General features: G+C 42.1%; 1 protein-coding gene across 1 annotated transcript; it reads left to right on the top strand.

Moving 5' to 3' along the window:
• Nucleotides 1-2,347: 2,347 nt before the first annotated feature.
• ASY3 (asynaptic protein) lies at nt 2,348-9,699 on the top strand. The gene is made up of 18 exons (XM_087382192.1): nt 2,348-2,467; nt 2,564-2,777; nt 2,878-3,047; nt 3,144-3,373; nt 3,558-3,808; nt 5,798-5,862; nt 5,966-6,020; nt 6,115-6,179; nt 6,275-7,835; nt 7,953-8,093; nt 8,198-8,344; nt 8,492-8,596; nt 8,685-8,733; nt 8,832-8,981; nt 9,065-9,123; nt 9,253-9,387; nt 9,473-9,564; nt 9,646-9,699. The coding sequence occupies exons 1-18, from the start codon at nt 2,348-2,350 to the stop codon at nt 9,697-9,699; spliced, it is 3,663 nt and encodes a 1,220-aa protein (XP_087238318.1).
• Nucleotides 9,700-27,078: the final 17,379 nt, after the last annotated feature.

Here is a 27,078-nt window from a genome sequence, read left to right as displayed (position 1 = left end):
CTTGATGCTTGTTTCCTTAAGCAAAAAATGGGGTCATATAAGAGGTAAGTTTTGTTCTGTTTTCTGATGTTTGTTTCCTTTTGCAAAAAAATGGGTCACACGAAGCTTTCTAGGAGGGTTAAACAGGCGGTGCCTATTCGGAAGATCCGGAATCTTTTGCCTTACAATCGGGTGACATGCAAGAGGTTCAAAAGGTTCCGAGAGAAGGACCAAGTAACGAAAAGATGCATACAGTGGGAAATCTACTTAGGAGAGTGAAAATACAATGGGTGAGAAGGTACCTGCTTCGGCTGGTGCAGTTGATGAGCCTTGAAGAACTGTGGAAAGGAAACATGACTTATGAGGAATTGTTGATTAATGTTGCTAGGAAACATGACTCATGAGGAACTGTTGAGACTGTGGCTAGGATGAATGTTGCTAAAGAAAGTTCGAAAGAACTAGAGCTAGGTGACATGTTGCCTCAAAAGGAAGCTATTCGAGATGTTAAACAAGGTTCGAAGGAAGCAATTCGCGGTGAACTGCTGCCTCAAAAGGAAGGCGGTCGAGGTGCTGCTCTACCCCAAGGGTTTGTTAATAGATTTTCTGCAATTACAGTGCGTAGTTCACAAAGAAAGAAGCCACTGGAGGAGGGCTCACTAAATAGGCCTAGAACTAAGGAGGTCTTGAAAAGGCTTAAGAATATGAGAGGTGGAAAGGAGAAACGATTTAACCTCCTATGCGATGCCTATAAAGCAATTGCAAAATGATCAAGTGAGGAAGGGTAAACATAGTGTGTCCTTTATCTCTTGGAATATCGAGGGGGGGTGTGATAAAACAAAGCAAAAAGAAACTCATGAGCATCATCCTCTATCGATATACTCCAACGCTCCATAAAAGCTAAAAATTTTGAAATAATGAAAAGAGTGATGTCAAGCACATCATGTGCTCTCCTTTTTTTTTTTCACTCACCCACACAGAAACACATGCATGCGCACAGAGAGAGTTTGCACATTGATTGCATTTGCAAGCGGTTGCATTATAACACTCAAAACTTTCCAACGATTTGGAGAGTTTGCACATTGATTGCATTTGCGAGCAGATGCACTCAAAACTTTCCAATGATTCTACAAACTCAAAACTTTCCAATGATTCTACAAACTCGCTTCCATCCGAAGTGCTGCAAAGTAATCATGCAAACTATTTATTTTTTATTTGTTTTAAAAACATGAGATCTTTCCGTGTACCAAAACCAAAGGCTACGCGCTTGTATAAAGACGAGAAATAGGAAGTTAAAGATTCCTCAACGGGAACCGTTGGATCGGCATCGGATGTGGATGCCGATCCAACGGTTAGTAATACAAACGTAGGAAATTTGGGCGCCAGACAGCCAAATGTGTTTTAACATCCGTTGGCTGGAGCAATCAAGTTTTTCCGAATCGAGCTCGCTCTCGTCTGTCAGCTTTGATACCAGGAGTTTCAAATTCTAGTCGCATTCTCCAAGATTGGAACTCTTTGACACTTAAGAACGCTTCCAATTCTACACCAATCTCTGCTGCTCCGGCCCCGAGAAGTTATTTGATTTACTTCAGGTGAGTTTTCCTTTGGCAATTCACTGTGATTCCGGGAAAACCTTCGTCCTGATTGCACTTCCTCCCGAATGCTGCATTTGCACACCAAATTGCTGCACTTGATATACCAGGATGGACGCAAATGACGAAGACGTCCCTTCCGTTCGCTGCACTCCGTTTGGATTTTGAAATAGCCTGCAAGATGGAATGTGCCTCCGCGGAAGCTCTTTGATTTTAAGTGAGTTGGCTCTCATCCGTCAAATGTAATGTTAGGATGCGAGGTACATATCTATCGGAATACTGCATTTTGAATCGCATGCCGCAAGTAATGTATTTCCATCCGAAGAACCTTTGGCACCCTTCCGTTGATAAGGATCCTTATCGACGGGAGGGTGCTTGCAAATCAGGCGGACCTGCGTGCATTTCTAATCTCATTCTAACTCCGTTTTACAGGATTTTGTGTGCACTTCTAATCTCATTCTAACTCTTGTAAACTGAATGTGATTCGCAGCTAGTCTGGATATTTTAAGCATTCATGTTCGTGAGCCCTTTTAAGGCAGTCAAAGAACAACATGCCTCTTCCAAACTTATACGATCCGTGTCTTATTCCGTTATCGAAATGAAATTCCTCCCTGATAGGCCGAAAAGGTCGACTATAAGGAGTTCGTCGTGTATCAGACTCGAATAGTCGTTGAGAAGTGCTCATCACAAGCTATATTTACAAATATTGACGCATTTCTTTTCAAGAACTTCCGCAAAGGACAGCATATTTAATCCAGTCCGTCTCCAAAAGAGTTAAGATGAGAGCTCCTGGCAATTCTGCAGCCATTTTTGGCGACAAAGGCTTGCTTGCGGATTTGAACTTAGAAGCTCAGTTTTCGGAGTCGGGTTTGATAAAAATCTCGGATGCTCTTGCCAAGGTTAGCATGATCTCTAATCTCTCTGGTACCATGCAATATAAGTCGTTCTGAAACAGATGAAAAGTAATCCTGCCTTTGATGTGTGTTGTCTTGCAGTTGGCGATATCCAACAACCTTGACCACGAGATTCTTCGAAAGATCTTTGAGCGTCTGCGGAGCTGGTCCGGTTTAAGGGAGGCCTCCACAATTTTTCCTTTCCTCGCGAAACTTTATGACAAATTGGTTCAGCAAGACTACGGCCAATCTGACGTTTTAAAGTCTATATGCGAACTTCTGTTTCTAATCGAAGACATGGCAGATAACGAAGACTGTAAGCCCCGTTTGCAATCCCTTCGTCCTTGCTGATGGACTCAATACTGAAATTTGCCAGAAAGAAATTATTAATGACGTAACGTGATAAGTTGACTCAGGCAAACTGATGGCTGGGGAACATTTCTTGGCGCGCCTACTCACTCTCGCGGCGGCCAAAGTGACCTCCGTCAGGCTTCAACGTGCTGCAGTAGAAACTCTATCGGCGTTAATTACCATGTGTCCCCCGAACCAGCGAATCGTGTTGGAAGAACTAAAACCAGAGTGGTTCGTTATGTCTCCGCTACTCTTTAGCTCATTCTGATTCCACAGGTCTACAAAAGGCATCTCCAAAAATACTAAATTAGAATATATATATTGCAGTGAGAAACTCGTCAAACAGGTCTTGCCAAAGTGCGGAGATTTCTTCGTGCAAGCAAGCATAGTGGAGATTTTTTATAGATTATCAAAGAAAAGTTCTCAGCTTCTTGACTTGCTTGAAGACGGAAAGCTGAGGGAAAAAATGCGCTTGCTCCACCAGTGTAAAAAGCCAGATTTAATCGGGGAAACTAGGGCATTCCTCGACCATTTGAATCGATCGTTTAACCATTCAAGGAGGTAACAATGGGTTTCAATCAGAGAAAGCAGCTTTTTTCTCTTTAAGTCGGCTCCAGAATTAAGGACTTTAATACTGCATAGTGCAATTACATTCGCTGGTACGCATTAAGAGTATGTAAGATCTATGTATTCAAGTTCCATCTTCAATAGCAAGAATCATAACACATCTGTTGCTACGGATCAGTGTCTACTCGTTTTTAGCAAGGGACATCATCTTTGATGGTCGAAATACACCCTTAAAGCAAGAAAAATGGGTACACTTTGGGATCGATCATATAAGCTGCTATGGAGCTTCAGAGTCCTTACGTGTAAGTGATCCGCATAGAAGCTGGAATCTATATTTTTTAATCCATTCTTCAGTCGCAACAGAAGATATCCCTCAAATTCTGTGCACCTATAATTTCTCAGACGGACAGCGGCACTTCCTTACTGGATGTGTACTACAATAAAGTCAACAGCTTACAAAGTACTCTCTCTCTCTCTCTCTCTGCACCTTTTGTAATAATGCATGGATGCATGGTGAAAGGGCACAAAAAGTCTAGTAGCAGTTAAAGACAAACTTCCAAGAAATGGGACTTACAGACGTAGTCAAATGTTCTCTCATTGAAAATTGGTGGCATGGAGGGAAACAAAATGTAACCATCAATCGACACATGGGGACCCATGAATGAAAACACTAGATTTAGACATAGTCTGACATCCAATAGAAGGGCTAGTATTGAGACCGCAGGGAGACAATTAATGCCTGCACAGATCACAGGGAGACAAACTAATGGCTGCACATCTAATCAAGGCATAGGTCAGTACACGACACACAGTAGTACACGCACACAGACAACTAAATTAGATTGCTAAGGAACGACCGACTGCAGATGTATATCATTTTAGCAACTACATGTTGGGACAATTGAGTACCTCATCTACGTGGATATCTTGATGATTGAGTTCGTTACGATCCTGTAATAAATGGCAATAGACCTGGAGGGAGAGATCCTTAATCAATACCATGGGCCTATTGTTTGGCAATAGGCCCGAAAGCTCACAAAAAAGCAAGTGTATGAGAAATGGTTGGGACTGATGAATGCGATGCTGCAAACTTGTCTCTGGCTTGATGGCTACAAGAAGAGAGCTATGATAAATCTGACAAGAATTGGGCACTTCAGCTACAGCTTAAAGACAGATAACAGTAAAAGCATACTAAATTTGTCCAGCACATTATGCCCTTATCTGAAAAGAAAAGGTGATTCATTAGAAAATGTCCCATAGCAGGCTAATTACTAGACAAAAGGAATTCAAAAATTAAGGAAAAGGATCTGTTGACATAGAAACCTGATAAAACAGGTTTGAAAATTCCTCTCCAGGTGTCATACCAACTAGTTTCGCACAAATAATAAGAGGAGATCGCCCGTCGTTTCAGGATAGTTTTCTTCAAATAATGCAGACCCATCTGCTAGTGATGCCTTTTTGGTGTAGGGATGCGTTTCTTTACTCCATGCAAAGTGAGTACAGAGCAGGGTAGGCAGAATTCAATAACTGAGTGACAGCAACCTGAATGAAGTGGCAGAATTCAATGACTGAGTGACACTGTAACAGACGAGGAACTCCAACCGTCAAAGAGCAAAGCAAGCTCAAAACAACTGCACAGTAGTTATAACAGGAATGTAGGGAGTACAGTACAGCAGCGTAGGAAGAATTGAATAACTGAGTGACAGGAACCTGAATGAAGTGGCGGAATTCAATCACTTAGTGACTGGAACCTGATGAGGTGGCAAGTCAAAAGCCACAGATAAGCTGCTTGAAACAGGAATGCTTTGCAGACTAATAACCCATCCTGGAATGTAACATGTCTCGAGTGAAAATCTTTGTTTCCAAAAGCATCTTTTTATGTGAAAGGTCCGCAGAAAAGCAGAACACAATGGCTTATCAGGATAACCATGGTCTGCATTTTTTATATTCTACCATGACTCTTGCTTTTAGAATGAGTCGTCTTGGAATACTTTAATTTGAAAGTATACCATTTTCAACAGAGACCCTGACTGGCTGTTTAAAATATCTGCCTCTCTATTTATTCGAGCCTTATTTGTCTGGCTGGGATCGCAATAATGCAAACCATTTATTCCCTTGAAGTACTAATCATTTGGCTAGAGCCATATGGTAATTCTATCTTTGGGCAAAGGTCTGACTCACGCCAAGTTTGCACAATTATGGAACTAGATTCATTCAACTTCTTTAGCCAAAAGGTGATATAATTGCTGGTCTATCCATTGAGACATCGCTGAGGGTAATTAATAAAACAGACGATCCCTTTTACTATTTTTTGGCAAGGTAGACAGCATAACAGAAATAGAAGTTGTGTTATAGTCAAACAACATAAGAGCTTTATAAATTCAAATATAAAAGTGCAATCATTTGATCCTGAAACAGGGTGCTCAGACCACTCCATTGAAATGTTTGTACATGGATTGCCGGGGTATATGCTCTCAGCACAGGTGAAGAGGCTTTCTACTCAGCACACAACCTGTTCGGTTTTGAATCAAGATTCTTCCTGATTCCCCTAGAGAGATTGAAGAGCGTCTTGAATTGGTCTTGCAGGACACACTAAGTGGCTCCAAAACAACTCGCATAAAGTTTTGTTTTAAACCTGACGGTAAATACCTGTAAATTATATGGTAAATATTCTAGAATACTTGTTTTGATTATATTTTCTTGAGGTGGTTTCTCACCACCAAATTTGCACCCAGAGCTCTCTATCATAATGGAACACATCCTTCCTAGGATTAACGACCTCAAAAGGCAACCACGAGAGGTAAACCTCCTCTCAACGTCTACATGATTTCAGATCAAAATGCCTCTTTGCATGACATGGAAAAAAAACTGATGACGTGTGATTGTGGCATTTAGAGTGGCTTGAATGAAAGCAATAGCCAAAACACACCCACGACTCCTGGTATTTCTGCACAGTCAGCAAGGGGTTTTAAAAAAGCATCAGCTGGCTTTGTAATCCCATTGCCCAAAAGGTTTAAGCTGCCAACCCTACCTGAAAGGTTACAAGATCCAGATCTCAAGGCATCTAAAGATCAGACCAAGCCTGGAATCTCGAAAGCTGAAATTCAGCAGCAAAAACAAGCTGAATTTATATCTCCACCGCATTCAAGGCCTTATAGTCAAAAATCGGAAGATGCATTGGCATTTCAGAAATCAAATCCTGAAAGCGTTGAGAAGTTCACATTGCCTGGCCCTAACAATATCTTAACGAGCCAACATTTGGCTAATAGAAACAGCCTAAAACCACCATCCAAGCTGCCTGATCAAACTAATACACCCAAAGCCTTCAATCTTGACAAAGCCGCCCTCGTGTCAGAATGTCAAGAAGGGATACTGGACGTGGCAGTGAATGGATACAGCTATCAAACAAAAGCATGCTTGAATGCAAATGGTGATTACAAAAGCTTGTCACATGGTGATCATACACAGTTTAAACTACACAATCAAACTGTCGTAGCTGAAAGGAGCAAAGAGAAATCACCCTCCGCAAACAGAGAAAAGACAATTCAAAAAGTAGACACAAGCCCCTGTGCTACACCTACGAAATGCAGCCAGCCAAACAACGACGTGGGCAAAACAGCCAGAAGATCCTTGTCAGGCAGTGACAACGACAAAACTCCACTAAAGATGACTTGTAAGAAAGGCCAGAAAAAAAAAGATATGCATTCTCTTCAGCAAGTTGAGACACAGCCTCTTGAGATTAAGGCTGGTGATCTGAAAAAGGCTGCTCAAACCGTTGATTTGCCCAATTCACCACCAAAAAACAAGAAACTGAAGAGCTTGAAGTTGATGGACGACAAACTAACAGAGATGAAACAGGATGAACAGCTGCGGGATAGGATCATACACATCCTTAAGCAAGCCAACTTGCCAGAGTCTGATGTTGATATGGAAAAGCAAAAACTCTCAACATCTGATCCCATCGAAACAGATAGTGAACATAACAGCACAATCCCAGAAAATACGAACCACGTTGGCAGGAGATGGAAAAGGGCAGTATCTAAGCAAGGAAGAAGACTGGGGTCACGATATCCAGGTGCACAAGATGCTAAAACGGCAAACATTACAGGAAAAAGAACTAACCTGAAGGACGACATGGACAAACAAAATGCACTTCCGACTGATGTTTTCTGTTTCCACGCTGACAAACTGTGTACTGCAACTGTTTACAAAGAGGGCCACTCAAAAGTAAATCGCCGTAAAAGAGGACTAGAGAATGATTTGGATGCTACGGGCAGTTCGCCAAGGATTCCTAAGCGAACAGAAGTTACAGATAATCAGACAGGTTCTGAGGATGTATGGCTCGAAAGACCTTACGTTTCCAGGCGAAGGAAAAATCTGGCATTTAAGATGACCAATTTAAAAATTTTGACTGAAAAAAGTTCCCTACCTATATCTGCACCAGTCAAGAGTTCTGGTGAGTGGAGTGCTCACAAGCCATTCATGACCTTGCCCGTACAACACTCTCGTATCCATAATCAAGTGGCATGACCGTCCAGAATTCAAGCTCTAAAGTTCTGTGTTCTTTGTACAGATAATACAATTTCTTTTCTGAACCGTACAATATCACCGAAACTGGACCACAAGAGGGATCACACAAAGGAAAGCGATGATGTAAAGTGCGATCGAATCCCCAATACCTGTTCTTTACCCGAAGTAAATGGACAGGCCAAAGGTACAACGTCCGACTACTGTAGTTATTCAGTTGCCTAAATTAATTCAAAAGGGTTCGAATTCTTCAGAATTAGAGTAACTTGGGCGTTCAGTGCTGTTTTGCAGAACACAAATTTTCTTTTCTAAACAGTACTGCATCTCCAAAATTTGATGACACGAGCAATAACACAGAGGAAAAAGATCATCAGAAGTGCTCTAAAATACCCAGTACCTGTTCTTCTCCGCAGGAAGGCCACAATGAAGAGGCCCAAGGTACGTTATACAGGCATTTGTGTTTCCTTGATCTTTTTCCGCATCAATACAAGTGCAATTTGATTGTAAATCTTGCATCTCTCATGGTCAGAGAGGATTTAATAGGTATACATTACGTGGGATCAAATTTGTTGTTTGGGTCTACAGCAAGAAGCCACGCAAGATGCAGTCCTTCAATATTCGAGGCAAGAGCAAAGCTCATAAGCAGCAACCCACGGGAAACTGCTCACGTGAAAAGGTTACTCCAGCCAGGTCCGTTTTCAGCTGCAATTTCTAAAATTATCAAGTTATATGCTTGCTGGCGTGCATCTGAGCATGCGAAGCTAACGAATTTGTGCAGAAAGGGATAAAGCAATCCACATGAACGATGGTGATTTGCTCGCAAACGGGTATGTGTACTTACGAGTGAAGATGTAAAGGAAATTTCCATTGTGGACATCATTATATCTGCTATATTTTGTAACGAATCTTTGTTGTGATGCATTAGGGCAATGCAGCTATTAGCAACTTTGATACAGAAATTCACAAAAAAGATCAAGTACGAAGCCGACAAAAAAACAGCTCAGATTCTTGCTTGTACTACCGAGACCATCCAGAACCGCTATCAGGAAGTTCAGGGGCACATCCAATCAGATGTGTAAGTAGGATAGCATTATACTTCTTCGAATCCAGTCTTGTTCATTCAGTAGGCTATGCCATTAACTGTCTGTGTGCTTGCAGTGAGGAATGCGTAAAGATATTCAAGAAAAGATTTGGACAGCTACAGTCGCAACTACAAGGTGAATGTGAGGGAGAAGAGATGGGGAGGGTTGCTATGAAGAGACGAAGGGAAACAAATGGGGAACCATGGAAGGGATGTAGTTCGTCTTGATTTTGTCCTTACAAGGAACTTGCGGTCATGTCTGTAGACGAACATGAGAAGTTGAAAGGCACACAGCAAAAATGGAGGGACGAGTTCAATCACCACCTTCAGCGTTTCAACGAGATCTCTTCTCAAGTTGAAGCCACCCATAGCCATCTAAAGGGTGTTTCTGATAAGCAGAGTAAGAAAACGCGAACTTGTGACTCGCGCATTCGTTAACTGCGTCTGTCTCATGAAAGGTCTCATGGATTCTATCGATTTTGTAGAACTTGCTCAGCGAAAACTATTCGCCAGTATAAGCGAATTTACAGAGCAGCAACTAGCAGACGCTGAAAACAAGCTCTTTGCTTTGCAAAAGGTCAACTCCCACTCACTCCAGCCCCTTCTTGGTAACTCTATTAACTTATGAAAATTCCTGATCGTACCCCTTTGCGTGCAGGCCGCGAAAGGTGTCCGTAAGGAGGTTAAGGGAGCATTGTTAGAAATTTTATGATTATTAGGTGTAGACACATTACACAGTATTATCAACCTATTTAAGGTCAATTCAGGGGTAAGCTCATCCCCTTAAGTACTCGTCTCCTTTCAAAGACAGTTCTCTCCACGTGGAGAACTCTTTCTATGAATATTGAATCTCCTTTTAAAAATTCTCTTCCCTGCCCCCCTCCCTTCCCGCAAACACACACCATAAACAAAATTTACTGTACTGTTTAGAGCTACGTCAATAGAGTTATACAATAGATGCTTTACACTCCAAATGTGCCCATCATACAAAGATACTTATTAGCATTGCCTTCCAAGGTGCGGTATTGAGATAGAATGGCTCATTCTTTGTGAGAAAGTTAAGGGGTGTTTGCCACATGTTTGGATGTTAATTGTTTTGAAGCTTTTTTTTGTGTGTCTCCCTTGAAAGTTCAAGATAGTGCTAAGGGGGCACCCACGATCCCATACGAACATAAAGAAGCTGGAAGCACTGAACAATACTATCATTGAGAGCCCACAAGGAAGGAGCCAAGGGTCAAGACTAATCACGGAGGGTTGCACATTTGTATATTTAGATTCCTCTCTCTCGCCTTGCCCTTTGCCCTCGATCCCCCTCACCCTTCACTTAATTGTTCTTGTCTGTTTGTTGTCCCTATGAACATTGTGCACATGCATGTATGCATGTGTGTGTGTGTGTGTGTGTGTGTGTGTGTGAGTGTGAGTGTGTAGAGAGAGAGAGAGAGAGAGAATGGCAAGTGGGCAATATCTTGTGAAGGCAAGACTTTAAACTAGCTAGGACACCATTGTAGATGTGCAGACACTCATTTTATAACCAATGTAATACATAAGTCTTTTAAGACATATTCGCCTTGGGTGTCGATGCCCACTTAGTGGCTTCAACTATTCATTATTTTTCTCCTTGTATATGGTTTTTTCAGTCTCATAGACCCTTCAATCTATCAAATGAACTTTCTTTTTCTCTCTTAATGCCAATGTGATTGCAACACCTCCCTCATACATGCAATTGCATGCACTCCCTCATACATGCATTTGCATGCTATTAATTAACATGATCTACGCATAAACTAAGATCATGACACACCCTACTTCAATTTTCAAGTGAAAGATGTATGTGAGAGTACTAACCAAATTACATCCTCACAAATCCAAGAAATAATGAAAATTTAGCAATCTTTGTTTTGCAGTATAATCATACAATAAATCACCTCACTTAACTAGCGTGGCATATTGTTAACCAATCTGTTAACATGCCCCCCTTCTTGATCTTGATCCAGTCCATTGGATTGGGAAACATTCATGGTTGTGGGAGTGTTTTCAATGAAGATCATGCAAAGTAGTCTTTCTTGTGCACTGGGATGAATCTTCTTTTGGTCCATTGCAGCGGGATGTATTGACTCCTTGTTATGGAATGATTGCTTGAAGTATGGATGAGTCATTCTTCTGGAACTAGCACCTCAAGGTTTGAGTGAGCCGAGTTGAGTACTTGTGACCATTCAAAGAAGGAATAAGAAAAAGGAAAAAGAAATCTGAGGGGTAAATTATTAGGAAGAAGGTGTTAGTAGATATTGATGTAAGATCTTAGTGGAAATAGTTTTAGCAGAGCAAGTAAAGTGCATTCTCATGCTCCTCTTAGGTCCCATATTTGATTTGAGTGGGACTTCTAATGGATTCTCATCAGACTACGTTTTTTTCATGCCATGTTTGAACATCCAGTGTTATGCACAACATTTTGTCTTGCTTCTCTAAATTGAAGTTCCTTTAAAATCCATTTCATGGATTCTATTTCATTGAGGCCTTTGCTTGGAAGTATTTGAGCCCAATAAGGTTGTGGCACCATGTGGAGCTTTACTTGTCTGAGTCATCAAATCGAGAGGAGTCTGATAATACACCATGCAAACCCCTAAAATGAGGACTATGGTTGAAGAGGTTTATAGAATATGGATTCTAGGAGAGGCTTCTAAGGTATAACTGAAAATCAAGAAAAGAGGATGAGTAGAAGTTAGATAGTTAATGGTGATGTTAGTAAAGGAATGTGGAAAAAGCTTTGAGGGTCACAAGAAACTCATCCAAACCCATATTGGTGTAATTACCTTCACCCTCGAGTTGAATGCATCCTTGAGAGATGCTAGTGGAGAACTACTTGTCGTTCCATGTGTGAACTCAAATCCAAGACGATGACTTCGGCATAAGTCAGTGCCCTCTTCTATTTTGGCTCTACTAATGGGATTTGTTGTTCATAATTATTGGTGTATTGAATCTCCATAGTGTTTCTAGCTTATCTTCTTGACCGAGGAGCCCTTGGGCTAATGTAGTTGTGATTTGCTGAGTGCACCGTGCTGAGAACCTAAAGAGAACTGACCTCCTATTTTCACCTAGTCCTATTTTCGCCTAGGACTTCGACATGTGACATATTGCCCAATTGTGACCCAGACCTAGCAAGAACATCATTTTGTAGACCACCAGAGGAATACGAATTGTATAGCTATTCGGGACCTCATGTAAGTCTGATAATCACTTCAAAGGAGAATCACTAAGACATCACTAGAGCTCTTTGTTGATGAGCAGTTGTCTGGCAACAATGTTGCTTGACGTTCTTTAAGATCCTTGATTGCACCAGTAGGTTCTTGTGGAGCTACTCCTTTTTTTGGAGTAGGTTATTGTGGATCTACTATTGGCATGTTTCTTGTTGTTACCGTTGCACCATTGAACATTGTGATCTCCCACATGTACCACTTCTATGATACTCATCGTAATAAAGTTAGAAGTTAGATAGTTAATGGTGATGTTAGTAAAGGAATGTGAAAAAAGCTTTGAGGGTCACAAGAAACGCATCCAAACCCATATTGGTGGTGTAATAACCTTCATCCTAGAGTTAAATTCATCCTCGAGAGCTGCTTGTGGAGAATTACTTGTCATTCCATGTCTGAACTCAAATTCAAGACGATGACTTAGGCATAAGTTAGTGCCATGTTCTGTTTTGGCTCTACTAATGGGATTTGTTGTTGATGCTAATGGGTGTATTGACTTTCCATAGTGCTTGTAGCTTATCTTCTTGACCAAGGAGCCCTTGGGCTAATGTAGTTGTGATTTGCTTAGTGCACTGTGCTGAGAACCTAAAGAGGACTAACAGCCTAGTTTCACCTAGTCTTATTTTTGCCTAGGACTTCCACATGTGACATATTGACCAATTGTGACCCAAACCTCGCAAGAACATCATTTTGTACACCAACAGAGGAATAGGAATTGTATAGCTATTCGAGACGTGATGTAAGTCTGATAATCACTTAAGAGGACAATCACTAAGACATCACTAGAGATCTTTGTTGGCGAGCAGTTGTCATCCCGTTGGCAACAATGTTGCTAGACGTTCTTTGAGATCCTTGATTGCAATAGTAGGTTCTTGTGGAGCTACTACTTTTTTAGGAGTAGATTATTATAGATCTACTATTGACATGTTTCTTGTTGTCACTGTTGCACCATTGAACATTGTGATCTCCCACATGTACCACTTCTATGATACTCATCGTAATAAAGTTAGAAGTTAGATAGTTAATGGTGATGTTAGTAAAGCAATGTGAAAAAAGCTTTGAGGGTCACAAGAAATGCATCCAAACCCATATTGGTGTAATCACCTTCACCCTAAAGTTGAATGCATCCTCGAGAGCTGCTTGTGGAGAACCACTTGTCGTTCCATGTGAACTCAAATTCAAGATGATGACTTAAGCATAAGTCAGTGCCCTGTTCTATTTTGGCTTTGCTAATGGGAGTTGTTGTTGATGCTGATTGGTGTATTGACTTTCCATAGTGTTTGTAGCCTATCTTCTTGACCAAGGAGCCCTTGGGCTAATGTAGTTGTGTGATTTGCTGAGTGTGCCGTGCTGAGAACCTGAAGAGGACTGAACGCCTATTTTCACCTAGTCCTATTTTCGCCTAGGACTTCCACATGTGACATATTGACCAATTGTGACCCAAACCTAGCAAGAACATCATTTTGTAAACCATCAGAGGAATAGGAATTGTATAGCTATTAGGGACCTCATGTAAGTCTGATAATCACTTCAAAGGAGAATCACTAAGACATCATTGAAGATCTTTGTTGGCAAGCAGTTGTCATCCCGTTGGCAGCAATGTTGCTTGACGTTCTTTGAGATCCTTGATTGCAGAAGTAGGTTATTGTGGCTCTATTGTTGGCATGTTTCTTGTTGTCACTGTTGCATCATTGAACATTGTGATCTCCCACATGTACCACTTCTATGATACTCATCATAATAAAGTTAGAAGTTAGATAGTTAATGCTGATGTTAGTAAAGGAATGGGAAAAAAGCTTTGAGGGACACAAGAAACTTATCCAAACCCATATTGGTGTAATCACCTTCACCTTGGAGTCGAATGCATCCTCGAGAGCTGCTTGTGGAGAACCACTTGTCATTCCACGTGTGAACTCAAATTCAAGACGATGACTTAGGCATAAGTCAGTGCCTTGTTCTATTTTGGCTCTACTAATGGGATTTGTTGTTGATGCTGTGATTGGTGTATTGACTCTCCATAGTGTTTGTAGCTTATCTTCTTGACCAAGGAGCCCTTGGGCTAAGGTAGTTGTGATTTGCTAAGTGCGTCGTGCTGAGAACCTAAAGAGGACTGACCACCTATTTTCAACTAGTCCTATTTTTGCCTAGGACTTCCACATGTGACATAATGACCAATTGTGACCCAGACCTAGCAAGAACACCAAATTGTAAACCAACAGAGGAATAGGAATTGTATAGCTGTTCGCGACCTCATGTAAGTCTGATAATCACTTCAAAGGAGAATCACTAAGACATCACTGGAGATCTTTGTTGGCGAGTAGTTGTTATCCTGTTGGTAGCAATGTTGCTTGACGTTCTTTGAGATCCTTGATTGCAGCAATAGGTTCTTGTAAAACTAGTCCATTTGTAGGAGTAGGTTCTTGTGGATCTATTGTTGGCATGTTTCTTGTTGTCTATGTTGCAGCATTGAACATTGTGATCTCCCACACGTACCACTTCTATGACACTTATTGTAATAAAGTTAGAAGTTAGATAGTTAATGGTGATGTTAGTAAAGGAATGTGAAAAAAGCTTTGAGGGTCACAGGAAACGCATCCAAACCCATATTGGTGTAATCACCTTCACCTAGGAGTTGAATGCATCCTCCAGAGCTGCTTGTGGAGAACCACATGTGTGAACTCAAATTCAAGACGATGAAGTAGGCACAAGTTAGTGCCATGTTTTGTTTTGGCTCTGCTAATCGGATTTTTTGTTAGTGCTGATTGGTGTATTGACTTTCCATAGTGTTTGTAGCTTATCTTCTTGACCAAGGAGCCCTTGGGCTAAGGTAGTTGTGATTTTCTAAGTGCGCCGTGCTGAGAACTTGGAGAGGACTGGCTGCCCATTTTCACCTAGTCCTATTTTCGCCTAGGACTTCCACATGTGACATATTGACCAATTGTGACCCAAACCTAGCAAGAATATCATTTTGTAGACCAACAGAGGAATAGGAATTGTATAGCTATTCGGGACCTCATGTAAGTTTGATAATCACTTCAAAGGAGAATCACTAAGACATCACTGGAGATCTTTGTTGGCGAGTAGTTTTCATTGCGTTGGCAGCAATGTTGCTTGACGTTCTTTGAGATCCTTGATTGCAATAGTAGGTTCTTGTGGATCTATTGTTGGCATGTTTCTTGTTGTCAGAGTTGCACCATTGAACATTGTGATCCCCCACACATACCACTTCTTTGATACTCGTCGTAATAAAGCTAGAAGTTAGATAGTTAATGGTGATGTTAGTAAAGGAATGTGAAAAAGGCTTTGAGGGTCACAAGAAACTCATCCAAACCCATATTGTTGTAATCACCTTCACCCTGGAGTTGAATGCTCCTCGAGAGCTGCTTGTGGGGAGAACCACTTGTCATTCCATGTGTGAACTCAAATTCAAGACTATGACTTAGGCATAAGTCAGTGCCGTGTTCTATTTTGACTATGCTAATGGGATTTGTTGTTGATGTTGATTGGTGTATTGACTTTCCATACTGTTTGTAACTTATCTTCTTGAATAAAGGGCCCTTGCGCTAATGTAGTTGTGATTTGCAGAGTGCGTCATGCTGAGAACCTGAAAAGGATTGACCGCCTATTTTCACCTAGTCCTATTTTCGCCTAGGACTTCCACATGTGAGTGTTGGAATATGAAGCCAAAGTGAGTCAAAAATGAGTGTTCTAGGTGTCTAGGGGGTGTTTTATAGTCTAGTGAGTCCTAGACATGCCATGCATCATATTGGGAGTTATCCCATATACACTATGGATTTCTAGAGTCTAGTGTCACACTATATAGTGTTGTACTTGTCTTGAGTCTTTTTCATATTAGTAAATGTCATGCTCTTTTGGTATCATGTGAGTACTTGTCCATTGCTTTCATTTTCTTTCCATTTCATTTCCATTATGCTTGTTATCTTTCCTTTCCATTCCTAGTGTTAGCTTGCTTCTCTCCCTATCACTATGATCTTTCATGTGCTATCTGAGCCATGTTCCTAGCCCTGCTCTCTCTTTCCCTTTCCCTTCCAAGAGGTTGAGGTGAGGGAGGCCAATGAAGCTACTCTATCTCATCCTCCTTGGAAGGCTACCCTCTTCTCTTCTCCTCTACCCAAGCCTCATCGATGGGAGCTGATTTACCTCGCCAACAACTACCCCTTTGTAAACCAAAAATGCCTCGCCAACGGTCTCTTCATTTGCCTCACCATCAGCCGTCTTAGTAGCTTCACCTCCAATAGCTCCAACCCACTACAAACAGGCCATACAACTCACTGTAAGCAGGCCGTACAGTCTGTACAATCTGTATGGACTATTTTCGTGCAGTCCAACCTACCCGTACAGCCTGCGTGCTAGACATGCTCCTACCCTTGCCATTTTGCCTTGGGACTACCACCAACAGTAAAACTGCTCCAACCTCGATTGTAGCACCACATTTGCTCCTTTTGCCCAACATTCTCTTGGAGCTGCTACCCTCGCAAGTTGGTGCCTGTATTCTACCCGTCATTCTCTTGGAGCCACTCTGCTAACTTTATAGTTTCTATCCTTCTACTTATGTCTGCCATGAAGAAGTTCTAGACTTGCTCCAACTCATGAAGAACTTATCAAGGTGATCTTTCCATAGTTACTCTTGCATTTCTACTCTTTTCCAGCCATGGAGTCTTCCAAATCAACTACCATTTCGTTCGAGAAGTTTAATGGTAAGAATTTCCCTACATGGCAAACAAAGATGCATCTTGTACTCATGAAAGATGGAGTGTGGAATGTTGTGCATGGCAAGGAGAAAAAGCCACAATCAGATGAAAAGAAAATTGCACACTGGGAGAATCTGAATGACAAAGCTCTTTCTCTCATTGGTTTGGGGCTGGGTGATGATGTTATTCATCATTTTGATTTTGACTCCACTAGTCACGACTTATGAGCTAAGTTTGAAGAATTTTTTGGCAACAAAATCATTAATTCAAAGGTATTCCTCAGACATGAATTCTTCAAGCTGCAAATGAAGCATGAATTCTCTTCTTGCTCACTTGAATCATATGGAATCCCTTGTCACTCAACTTGCTAGTCTAAAGGCCCCTGTAGGGGAAGATGATCAAGCTGTTGTGCTCCTCTCGAGCATTGAGGAAAATTCTAAGTACCAGGAGATCATACCAGCATTGCATGTGACACAAATGGGTTATCATGATATGGTTGCTATGCTTATTGATCATGAAAGATGGTATGCAGACACTTCAGACTCCACTGTACTATACTCCAAGGGCAAAGGCAAAGGCAAAGGCTTGGTCACATCGAGAATCAGTGCTTCCAAAAGCCTGCCAAGCAATAACACAAGGATCATGTCAACTTGGTTGGGGCTACAACAAGTGAAGACGAAGAAGAAGATGATGCTTTGACACCAACTCATGCTCTTATTGCCAACATCAAAGATCTCTCTCTCTATTCAAACATCTATGTACCTGATGATCAGGACTTTTGTTTCTTATCTGTTTCTATGTGTGCTTGGATACTCTGCCCTAGGTAGTCCCCCAAAAATGCTTGTAATAATGAGTCTTGTGTCCTTCAGTCAATAAAGGTTCTCAGCCTTGTCTTGTGGGAACCCATTGGCAATGTACCTTCCTTGTTGGATGGCATCGTCTTCTTCTTTGATGTTGAGGTTTGTTGTTTACATGAGGGGTGGCTAGCAATGGTGAGGCTCTATGTTTAGAGTAGGGGGTGGCTTTATATGTTGAGGTTTCTTTGGAATCCAAAAAAATGATTCACCCTCAAAGTATCCTTGAGCCTTTAGTAGATCCTTTCGGACCCATATTTGCTTAGTTGCCTTTTGTCTTTGTCTTCTTCCTTACTGGCATCATCATCGAGGTGGGAAGTAGTTGTTGATGTCAGTGCTTGAATGTTGGGATGGTTGGTAGTGCTTAGCACATCTTGTTGGGTCGACTCAACACCAAATAATCCTTTGTAAGTGTCTTGGATCCATCTTTTACCAACAATGGCAGCTTTCATTAAGGTACCTTCAGGAGCTACAAAAAACTTGCAAGGCACAATGTAATTGTCATTGGTGGCCCTAATAAAGGGTTCCATGGACTAGATGGATGAGGTTGGGATGGGAGGATCCAGGCCCACTAGGTAATTGCATTGTGACTTGGGTCATGTTGGGCCTAACAAGTTGGACTGGAGGTCCTCTAGGAAATGGTAGATTCCCTGCAGGCATAGTCCTGTAAGGGGCACTTTTTGGGTAGGGAATATCTCCCCATTTTGCTGCCAAGCTTAACTCTATTCCCTAGACCTACTATCCCCATAGGTTGTTGCCATAGCTCTATTCCCATGAGTTGTTACCATAGCCCTATCCCCACGGGTCATCGCCATAGCCCTATCCCCATGGCCATAGGGATAGCTTTGGGAATACAAAAATCAAGAAAAAGGGATTGTCACCCCTTGACCTCGTGTGGAGGTAGACTCAACCTAGAATTGGGGCATTCACTGTGCCAATGAGCACATGATCTTGAGATTAGGAAGAGTCTTACAAGCTCACCTTGAGCCTAAAGACAGTGCCTCAAATACCATCTTGTCAACCTCCACACCTAGCTTGGCATCCTCAGGTGAGCAAGCTCAAAAGTTGGTTCTCAATCATTGCAAGAACCACCACCAGGTGAATTATCCGAGTCCCTGAGTCAGGACGAAGACATGGGTGAACCCTCTAATATTATAGCCTCAGTATCTCTGAACTCCATCCCCACTGATCTCCACTCTCCTACCCCATCTACAGCAGTAGCTACATTAAGGGACACCTTTTCCAATATCATGGGAAGGTTTGGATTGACAGACCTAGTAGAGTGGCTAAACCCATTTGCTGGATAGACTAGGGCAATGTCAGAGGCCAGCCCAACCACCAATGTTAGAAGCAATACTCATGGAGCCAAGTCCCACAGTACCTAATGGCAATCAACCCATGTTGTACCAATTCTTTGATGATAAACAATCCTATGAGGATGGAGTTGGACCCACATTCTAACAAGGGTCCCAAATGCTAGAGCAAAGGGGGCTTAGGAGTAACCTTGAAGGCTCACAAGTAAGACCCTCGTCCTTAGAAGCCCCTATAACAACACATTGGTACATCTGACCTGAATGGGAGGAAATGCAAGACTTAGCTCATGCAACACTCACAGAGATGGAGTTCCATGAGATCCAAGCAAAATTAATGATGCAGAGGTAGGAGAAACATCTGAGGATTGAGAGAAGTATGGCAAACTCATCATCACAGCACCACCTCTATAAACATTGATGAGAGCAAAAGTTCCATCAATATTTGTACAAAGGGTTACAAATGAAAGAGATGCAAAACAAATTGTAAGTTAATGACATTTTATCAATACTGATGATTTAATGACTTTTAAAAAATATTAGTTATCTGCTTATTATAACTTTCAGGATGTTTTTGAAGTTGATGATTTTGCAATGTGACATGGGGTTCAAGGTGATAGCATTGATGTGGCCTCGGGGGATGTTCAATTATCATAGCCCGGTTTGTATGCATTCGTTATTCTCACCTCACAAAAAGGAGGAGTTGATCAAATGTAGGGCACTTTCAAAGTTGTTGTCCATTGTGTCCTTACCCCGATCAGTGCATAAGTGCATTTTGGTGAGGTGAGATCTCGCTCTTTCTACTTTTTGAGAAAGATTAGCAGGAAGACTCTTGGCAGCTACCGCTATGGGGGCTAGGTTAGGTGTTTATGATGCCACTCAAGTCGTGGAGACTTTCACACAACAAACTTTCTTGGCACCCCAGCAAATAGCTAGAATATTGGACAAAGTGGAGGAGGCAAAGTAGGCAGATGTCTTGTAAAGGAAATCATGCTCATTGATATCATGTTGTAATGGCTTCAATATACCAAAAACAGGTGATGCTAATTTGCAATGACATTAAATTTCATTGTGGTAAAATTCTCTTTGCATTATGTGCATTTATTGTAAATAATTTTAATGTGCATTATTAAATTAAAGGTTTTCAAAAAAAGTGTCAATAATTTGTCAAGAACTACAAAGAGTTGCCAAGGACTTTGCATGATAGTGTCTGTTAATTTGCCAAGTACTTTCCTAAAAAGGAAAAGAATTGCTACAAATAAAGCCCACTTAGTCAATTTTGGCAAATTTTCTTAGGGCCAAATGCATACGATTTGAAAAAATGCTAGCTACATGCCTCTAGATGAAAAACCCCCAAAAAAACATTCAAAAATGGACCAAACATTTTGCCAAATTTAGGCAAATTTTTTTGGGGCAAATGCATGCAAGAGATCTGCACGAACATATCTCGATTTGGCAGTTTTTATTGTTTTTTTTAAGGTAACTTTGCTTTTGGAGGTGCAAACACGCACGTTTACCTTCAAATGATCAAAAATACAAACAAAATTGGCCATATGATGAGATTACAATAATTTGAAAAAAGATTGGGAGCAAATGCAAAATTTTTGCACAAAAATTGAAAACAAATTGGGGCAAATGCTCCATGTTGCCACTAAACACTTCCTCAAAGAAAATTTCACAAAATTAGACATTTCATTGGGAAATATCAAATTTTGGAAGCTAATTTGCGGCAAATGAGAAATGTAATTCAATATACACCCTCCATTGTCCCTTTCACTACTTTCCTAAAGTAATTTTGTCAAATTTCACAAATTTGGTCCTATGCTCCATTGGCCAATTTTGGCAAAAATTTTTAGGGAAATTGCAAATTTCTTGGCCAAGCAATGTCTCCATGGTGCCTTGAAGCCATTTCCAAAAAACTTTAATCAAAAAAATTTGCATGAACTGGCCATATCACATGATTTGGCTAGATGGTGACACTATCCAGCCATATACACATGACCATGTGATTTGTCCAGACAATTTTTGTACGCCCATGTGCACATGGCCATGATTTGGCATTTTTGGAAAAAGAAATTAGGGGTTTGCTAGTGCAAACATGCACCTTTAACGTCATTCCCTAAAAACTACGAACACAATTGAGCATATGAGGAGATTTCAAGAATCTAGGAAAAAATTGGGGCAAATGTAAAATGTTTGCACACTCTTATAACTAAATTTGTCTAAGGAAAAAGGCATAAATATGAGTGTGTGTTTGTATATGTGGCAATAGTATAATAAAATATGGTGTGCATAGGGCCCAGGGTTGAGGTGGCAAGGCATGACCATGTGCCACCCTTCCATGTAAGAGGACCCATAAGGTGTGTTGTACATAATCCATGGTAGTAATATTATAAAATGTAAGGTGGCATGGCTCCTCCATGTGCCACCCCTCCACCTAGGCTGCATTTAGTGAGATATGGCTCAAAGTCCATGGGAGAAGTAATATAAAATAGGTGGAGATGGATATTATATTGGGTTATTCCCTCCATATAGGATAGGCCCATGTGGGGGAGGTATAGAAGGTCCAAGAGAGCAAGTTAAATAATGGGGAAAGTAGGATGAGGTGGCAAGATTCCTTGTGCCAACCCTCCACTTGTCCTCCTAGAGGTTTAAACATATTATAAAATTGGGAAGAGACCAAGGGAGTATCATAGACTTGAGATATGGGGCTTGATTTATGTGGAAAATTGAGGCAAAGGGTTGTCGCACACAATTGAGAGTGCGTAACCGCCTAGCCCACATGGGAGACTTTTCCACACACACCATGCATGTGGGAGGATGCATTAATTGGGAGAGACCCCCTCTTTTGGCTATAAAAGGAGGGGGCTATTCCTTGATGAGACACACTCATTCTTGTAAAGCCACCTAGCTAGTACTTTGATATTTCCCTCTCATCCTTTCTTTCAAATAAAGTATGGTCCTCTTCCCTTGATGTCTCCATCTTTACATTCCTCCTCCTATCATGTACATGCTTCTCTTCCCCCTCTCCCTTTCCCCTTGTGTCATAGTCTCCCTCTTCATTCCCTCCCCTTCTAATTCCTTTTCCCCTCCCATGACAACGTTTCGCCCTCACAATCTCCTTTCCTCTATGGCCCTCGAGCATCGCCATGCTTAGCCTCTAGCCTCTGGTCTTGATTTCTTTTCCGGCTAATAGAAATGGTGTGGCTGCTGGGATCGAAATCTCCACGGCTAGTGGCGAATCTTCTGCTTGTACCGGTCGCATCTGCAAAACTGTACCATCTGCACTCCTTCTAAGCTACTGCATGTGCATTCGATTCGCGCGTCTATTGTGTTCACCCGTGCGACAGTTTTCTGGGCTGCTACATCTTCTGGTCATGGACAGTTCTTCTGAGTTTCTGCAAAACTGTAACAGTAGATCCCGCACCCCCCTCTCTCTTTTCTTCCTCTTCTCTTTCTCTTTCTCCTCTCCTTTCCTCTCTTTTTATTAAAGAGTAGGATTTGAACCCAAGACCTCCCCCTTCACAAAAGGGAGACTTATCATTGGGCCAACAAGTTGGAAGTGATGAAAATGTAATGATTTTTGTTTATATATTGAAATCTCGGGAACTGTAACTCTCTAACCGTGGGGAGTTTGCTCTTGCTGTAAAAAGCAAAAGTACTTCATTTCATGAGCTCTATTCACATCTCCTGCTAGATCACCGATTCAGAACTTCTCCAAGTTCACTTCACGGACGCACGCCACACGAGGAGGGTAGATATTTATGTCAGTTTAAGGATTTGGTGCCTGGTCCTCCGTGCCTTACGGCTACCAATGCACGAGATCTCTTCCTTGATCTTCATGTCGACCTTCAACGGCTGATTGTCCAATGCATTTTTCAAGGAGATGATGGGTGGAATGATACACCGTGGATGAATCATGGTGAAGAACTGCTGATACGATGGGAGAACTTTGATTTTACTTCTACTCATTGTGCAGTGATTGAACTACTTGCTGCTTCAGAGGTAATTAAAACGGTGTCCTTCATCGAAGGGTGGGATGCAGCTTGGGGGGAGATTTGGTGCATCTGCTTGTTAATTCCTATGGATAAGCTCGTCCTGAATGGTTTATTCTCAATCTCACTACAAAGGTTTCTAGGCCTCGGCTATGGTTGGTAATGTTTCAACCAAGGAATCCATTTGTACCTAATCAACCTTTTGTGCCTCATTTCAAGCTTCGAGTTGTAATTCTTTTTGGTCTAAAGATAAACTATCAACAAAGGATTGCAAGTTTATTTGGTGCTGAACGTTTGGCTCAAGTGTTGAATTCTCCCCACCCTCTCCTCCTACCTATCTTGGACTACCGAGAAACTTGGGATGTCCGAATTTTAGTCTTGGTGTGATGACATCTTGGATCCTTCAATTTTATGGAGCTTACAAACCTTCGACCAAGGCTGCTGGCGTGGGTGTGAAGCTCACTTCACCAGGTGGTGAGGAGTATTGTTACAGCAAGTCTACACCTGCAAGTACTTGCAATCAAGCTGAGTACTCGACACTCATTTTTGGGCTACAAAAGGCACAAGAACATCACACCAAGCAACTTGAAGTGCAAGGAGATTCTCAACTAGTGTGTGAACAAGTTACTGGAAGGTGGAAGGTCAGGAGCAAAGGCTTGGTTCAATGACATCAACAAGCATTGGAACTTTGCAACCAATTTGAAGAGGCAAAAATTCAGCATATCCCTCGAGCTCGAAATCTAGTTGCTGATTTCTTGGCACGTGAAGCTTTTACTTCAATCACGCATGATGCGAGTAAAAGCACCACCCCAACAAAGCCGCAAGCCATGAAGGAGGGTGATCATTTGTAAGGAATGCAAAGGTTGTGGTCATCATGAAACTAAGTGTTGGGCATACTTGGTACGAGTTCACCAACTTCGGAAGATCATCAGAAAGGTCCTCAAGGACATTGCTCGAAAGAAGGATGCTAGACCGCACACCCCTTGAAGAAATAGCATGGCGACTGTAAGAGCTAGAAGAAGCTGAAGGTGATGTGCAGGCTCTCCAATTGTTGACATTTGTCATGGCATTCTTGTTTGCCTTGATGAACAACCTTATGCAACGCCATGTCTCTAACCCTCGCTTGTAAAGATGGATGTGATATCATGAGGGTTGGTCCTTTTAAGATTTTCTATGTGCTATTTTATGCTGAAGATTCTTCCCGTGTAGTATTTCACAATACACCAGTCACACCCTACCCTACCTATGTATGCTTTGTGGATGTATCTTCACCCGATTTTCAGTTCAAGCTTCCTCTTTCTATTGTTTGTCCATAGACAAGCCTTGTCTTGCCTCTCTTTTCCATCTTCCAAGCATGGCTGACATTCCCATGTTTTGTGGACGAGTGGAAGAAAATCCAAATGAGTATCTTGTGGCCTTCAAGCACCGTTGTGTCTCTCTCAACTTTCTTACTGAAGACAGATGGCTGTTGGTTCTTCCCACATTCCTAGAGGGTTTGGCTCAAGTGTGGTATGAGAAGCAGGCCAAAGACGTTCACCAAAGCTAGCCAAGGTTGACATCAGCAACGATTGAGTATTTTGGCAAAGAAGAGGAGCCGGAGAATGTGTACCTACAGGTGGCAAACTTGAAGTAGTCAGAAGGTGAGATGGCGCATCGATATGTGGATCGAGCGGTCGTGCTCCTGGACCGTTTAATTGCCACACAGGAGGACAATGCCGGATTTTGAGCTGGAATGACTCAGCATGTGCTGGGCTACCTTGTAGCAGGAGCAAGTGATGAATTTCGCCTCAAGCTTAAATGGGAGAATCCAGAAACTATGGTGCTAGCACATGAGATTGCTCAAAAGTTTGATAAAGTTCAGTCTGACCCTGCTTCAAAGAAGACGATTGTCCCTCTGCAACCCCCTCAATTCCTGCAACAACAACCTGGGGGGTCTAACTCAGGGGCATACCCCCACCCCTCATCAGTGATGTATCCACTGCCTCCACCTCAAATGTATGGTCCTCCCTTAGATGCTTACCCTCAACAAGGTATCTGCCTCGAAGATTTCCCCAGCCTCACCCACGAGCCCCCCCCCTTCTACTCCCTCGACCCCTCCACCTAAAGAAGCCCCCCTACAATAGAACCTAGAGTAAATGACCTAGCCAAGGCCCTGAATGATCTTCGGCTTGAGATGGTGGGCATCAGAAATCAAGCCAACCGCCCTCCCAAAGACCGTGCTAATGTTGTATGCTACGAGTGCCACCAGAAGGGTCATTATTACACTGAATGCCCCAATATTCCAAGGGTGAATCTTCTAAGTGAGTCTAGCACTGAGGATTCTGATGTAGAGATCCTTGACCTTGGGAAAAGAAGTCGTACCACCTCGACCCCTCTCCAAACCGTGGACCGGGCCACCCTAGGAAGAAGGTGTCCTTCTCAGAGCCCTCAGATGCTGAAATGGTAGACCCACCAATAGAGAAGACTAAAAGATCCCGTAGGAGTAAGTGGTCGCCCTCGGATTTTCCCATCGGCTTGGGGCAAGAAGACTACTCGGTCATTCAGGACCTTGCTCATCGTTCTTTGAGCATCACGCTCCCTCAACTAATAGCATTAAGCCCTAAGGTGAGACGTGAGCTATAGCAAGGGCTCTCAACAAGGAGGAACAAGAAAAAGGGAAAGGTAAGAGAGGTATCTTCTATCTCTGAAGAAATTGTTCGGCACCCACACACAGTCGATGTCATCATAGATAATTGCCGTCAAAAATGTGTGTGTTGATGGGGGAGTTGCATGTAATATCATGGTGCCTCGAATCATTAAAAAATTGAATTTGAAATGTACAAGGCATTCCTCCACTCGAATCAAGGTAGTAGATGGTCGACAACTCGCCACCCTAGGAGTCATTGAGGATTTTCCCATCACTGTCAATGGGTTGACCACCACCATCAATTTCTATGTAGTGGACATTGAAGATACAGGCAGGAGTTACCCAGCCATACTTGGGAGACCATGGTTGAGAAAGAGTGATGCAATCAGCTATTGGAAGACAGGACATGTGCATGTCTTTTGGTGCTTCTAAGGAGTAGATCCCGGTGCAACCTGGTGCCACGGAACCAGAAGAAGAAGAGGAGCAAGACAGTGATACTCTCTCATCCTTGGTGTCTGAATCAATGGAAGAATTACTCTGTGTACTTATTATCCACCGGTTCCATGGGTTTACACCAATGGGGCATAGGTATCCCCTCGGTATCCCGAGGGTTCCTATTTCTCCATACCTTAACCGTATGTCATCTGCTAATACCTAGCAGGGTATTGGGGGGATTCCCTTTGTTGTCCATGGTCTCCAATAGCTTCCACGTTGTTCATCCTTTTTATCCCTCCCTTAACAAATTGATTATTTCTCTTATCTTCTGAAGAATTATATTCATTTCCTTGCTAGTTCTAGGTCACCCCTGGGTCCTCATATTGCCTCCGCATCTAGGGCCTATAGCATTCAACTTCCTATGTTCATCTCTTAGTGCGCCAATGTTCCAATAATTCAGCGATGGATTTTCAGGGGGTGTATAGGCTAACCTTCCATGTACAGCATCAAAAATTACTCATTAGGGCATTTTTAACCCCGGTAATATTTGTTATACCTATCCTTTGGGGATGAAGGTTGAATCTTCATTACCCCATTAGGTCCCTTTTGCCCACCCATGTTTGCATAAAATGGGGGTTCTTGTGTTTTTCATACATGCTATGCATTAGTCTCGTCAAGGCTCTCCTTGGCCCATTATTTTCTCTATTAACTATTGTTCAAGCATAACATTCTGTCTCCCTATTTCTTTGGGGGCTGGACCTCATGTTTTACTTCCCCCTATTTTTTTCTAGGAGACGAGAAGGGGGTGTGTGCGTGTGTGTGTGTGTGTGTGTGTGTGTGTGTGTGTGTGTGTGTGTGTGTGTGTGTGTGTGTGTGTGTGTGTGTGTTACCTATTATTTCAATAAATCTAA

The sequence above is a fragment of the Dipteris shenzhenensis genome, chromosome 12 (assembly GCF_047967505.1).
Source record: "Dipteris shenzhenensis isolate YYH24624 ecotype China chromosome 12, Dip_SZ_1.0, whole genome shotgun sequence".
Classification (NCBI taxonomy): domain Eukaryota; kingdom Viridiplantae; phylum Streptophyta; class Polypodiopsida; order Gleicheniales; family Dipteridaceae; genus Dipteris; species Dipteris shenzhenensis.
The sequence above is the reverse complement of the archived record's forward strand: the minus strand, read 5'-3'. Positions and strand labels throughout refer to the sequence as shown.

Coding starts and splice junctions, on each gene's coding strand:
- ASY3 (XM_087382192.1), top strand. CDS start 2,348: ATGAGAGCTCCTGGCAATTCTGCAGCCATTTTTGGCGACAAAGGCTTG. Junction 5,863..5,965: donor GGTATATGCTCTCAGCACAG/GTGAAGAGGCTT, acceptor TTGGTCTTGCAG/GACACACTAAGTGGCTCCAA. Junction 8,094..8,197: donor AGTAAATGGACAGGCCAAAG/GTACAACGTCCG, acceptor GCTGTTTTGCAG/AACACAAATTTTCTTTTCTA.